Source organism: Marmota marmota, unplaced genomic scaffold, assembly GCF_001458135.2.
Source record: "Marmota marmota marmota unplaced genomic scaffold, marMar, whole genome shotgun sequence".
In the NCBI taxonomy this organism is placed as follows: Eukaryota; Metazoa; Chordata; class Mammalia; order Rodentia; family Sciuridae; genus Marmota; species Marmota marmota.
The window spans coordinates 35,007,267-35,009,932 of NW_026000082.1; the positions used below are offsets into that span (position 1 = coordinate 35,007,267).

Consider the following 2,666-nt stretch of genomic DNA (forward strand, 5'->3'; position numbering starts at 1 on the left):
AAAAAAAATATAGGTTCAAATGATTCCTCCTGCCTCAGCTTTCCTTGAGTAGCTTAACCACTGAGTCATCTTGGCCCTTATTTTTTTTTTTTTTTAAGAGAGAGAGAGAGAGAGAGAGAGAATTTCAATGTTTATTTTTTAGTTTTCGGCGGACACAACATCTTTGTTTGTATGTGGTAGCTGAGGATCGAACCCGGGCCGCACGCATGCCAGGCGAGCGCGCTACCGCTTGAGCCACATCCCCAGCCCCATTCTGGCCCTTTTTATGATTTATCTTGAGACAGGGTCTCACGCAGTTGCTTAGGACCTTGCTAAATTGCTGAGGCTGGCTTTGAACTTATGATATAACCTCCTAAGTCACTGGAATTACAGGTGTGCAGCACCATACCCAGCTACATTCCTTATTTATTTTGTGGTGCTGGCGATTGAATTCAGGTCTCATGCATGCCAGGTAAGCACTCTACCACTGAATCACACCCCCAGTCCCTGCCCCCATTTTTATTTTGAGAAAAGGTCTCACTAAGGTACCCAGGATAGCTCTGAACTTGTAATCCCTCTACCTCAGTCTCCTGAGTAGCTGTGATTATAGGTATGTGCCACCCTGCCCAACTTTTGTAAGTTATTTACATAGGATACTTGGTCATATGAAACTTGATATCAACCTATGATGCTTAATAATCAATACTTTGTAAATAAGCAGCTTTCTAAAAAGCTCAAGAAAATTATATATGTAAATACATATATATAATATGTATTATACAACATTCTTTTTTAGGCCCAGAGCATCTCAATGACCCAAATGGCTTTGCAACATATTTCCTTGCACTTGCACCCCCTTTACTTCCCAGGCCTTACCTGTTTTGGATAGAGTTGGCAGCAACATGCATGGCGACAGCAGATTCTTGAGTTTTCCGGTTCATGCCCCCTGGTGGGGGACACATCCCTGACCCAACCTGAGGTGGCATATTGGCCATATTTGGGCCATAAGGCCTGTTGCCCATGGAGGCATGACTCATTCTCCCTGGAGGAAGTGTGCCATAAGGTGGGATGCCTGGTTGCCCATGCATCTGACCTCCAGCACCCATGGGGTTCATGCTTCCAGCCATGCCTGCACTGGGATAGTTGGCATTGGGCAAGGCATTGTAGTTTGGCTGCCTGGGGTAGCCTCCTGGGAGGGAAGGGAGAGAAGACACAAGACTTGGTTAGTGACTCATCAGAAACTCACTAATCTCAACTCCCAAACTCTATATTATAAACTATGAGAATCATTCAATATTTTGGTCAGGAATGAGATCAACTTCATGGTAGCCTTAACCCCCATGGAAAAAAAGTAAAGGGAAAGCTAGATGCATGTAAAGGCAGGCCTCAGTTGTTCCACATCCCTCTCCTTGCTCATCCACAAAGCTGAGGTTTGAAGCCATGACCCCTATACATGCTAGGAAAGAGCTCTACCTCTGAGCCACACTCCCAGTTCATCTCTTCATCTTAAAGACAGACAGCGCCTCAAAATTTAAAATAAAAGGGCTGGGGCATAGCTCAGTGGTAGAACTCTCTTGGGTTCAATCCTAGTACTGAGGGGAGGAGGATTGGGGAAGCAAAAATGACTTTGCTACCATACTATCTGGGGCCCTTCAACTCTCAGGAGAAATTCTTTCCTTTCTACACACTCATCTGACTTCCTATCCCATGTTATGTGTGAGATACTCAGCTTTAGATCTACCTAGGTCTGATGTAAAGGAAAAATCAACTAAGACTTATTCACTAAAAATCAAAAACAACCCAAAAAACCCCACACTATATTAACCAATAGCTACCCTCTTTAAGTATCTGTGCTCAGCTCTCGGCTAAACACTTTGAACTACAATTTATAGATAAAACAGGCTCAGAGAAATTCAAAGACTTGAGTTAAGTAAAGAGAGAACTCTGTCTTACTAAGAACTCTGATTAAGATGGGTAGATTTAGGGCAAAGGACAGTTCTACTCTTATATATCAGAGAAGAAACTATTTTCTCCTCTCATCTCTACCTACTCCTAACTGGGTAGTATACTCACCTTGTGGGCCATACTGACCCCCTTGGGGACCATAGCTCCCCATGGAATTTTGCTGGTAGGAACCCATGCCTGTGTGCATCTGTCCTCCAGAAGGCTGACGCGGAGATAAGGCCGAGCCGGGCTGGGGGGAACTGTACTGGGGCATCTGGGGGTTCCTCTGCATATAACCTAATTGTGAGTAGAGTCCATAGAGTTATTTGCTCAGTACAGTGGGAACAAATGCTCTCTTCTGATCCTGGGATTTTATCATCTACATTTCCGTTTGCACCTATTTGCACAGAGTCTCTACGAAGTAGCACACCATTAACAGAAGGCATGCCAAATGTTCAAACTAAATGGATGCTTGAAAAGACACACAGTGACAAAAAACAAAATGGCAAATGGTTTAATGGGTGAAGACTTAATGCTGAGTCTTCAGCAACTGCTGACCAAATTAGACAGTGTAGGGAAAATGTATCAAAAAACACAGATAATGGGACTGGGGTTATGGCTCAGTGGAAGAGCACTCGCCTAGCACAGGTGAGGTACTGGATTCGATCCTCAGTACCACATAAAATAAATAAATAAAAATAAAGGCATTGTATCCTCCTACAAAAAAAAAAAAAAAAAAAGAC

At 43.4% G+C, this 2,666-nt stretch overlaps 1 protein-coding gene across 1 annotated transcript in view; it reads right to left on the reverse strand.

Annotated features, from left to right (window-relative positions):
* Arid1a (AT-rich interaction domain 1A) overlaps nucleotides 1–2,666 on the reverse strand; it is a 47,957-nt gene that overhangs the window by 13,784 nt on the left and 31,507 nt on the right. Inside the window, 2 exon segments of the mRNA XM_015485455.2 lie at nucleotides 856–1,168; nucleotides 2,053–2,220. Coding sequence (XP_015340941.1) covers nucleotides 856–1,168; nucleotides 2,053–2,220 — 481 coding nt within the window.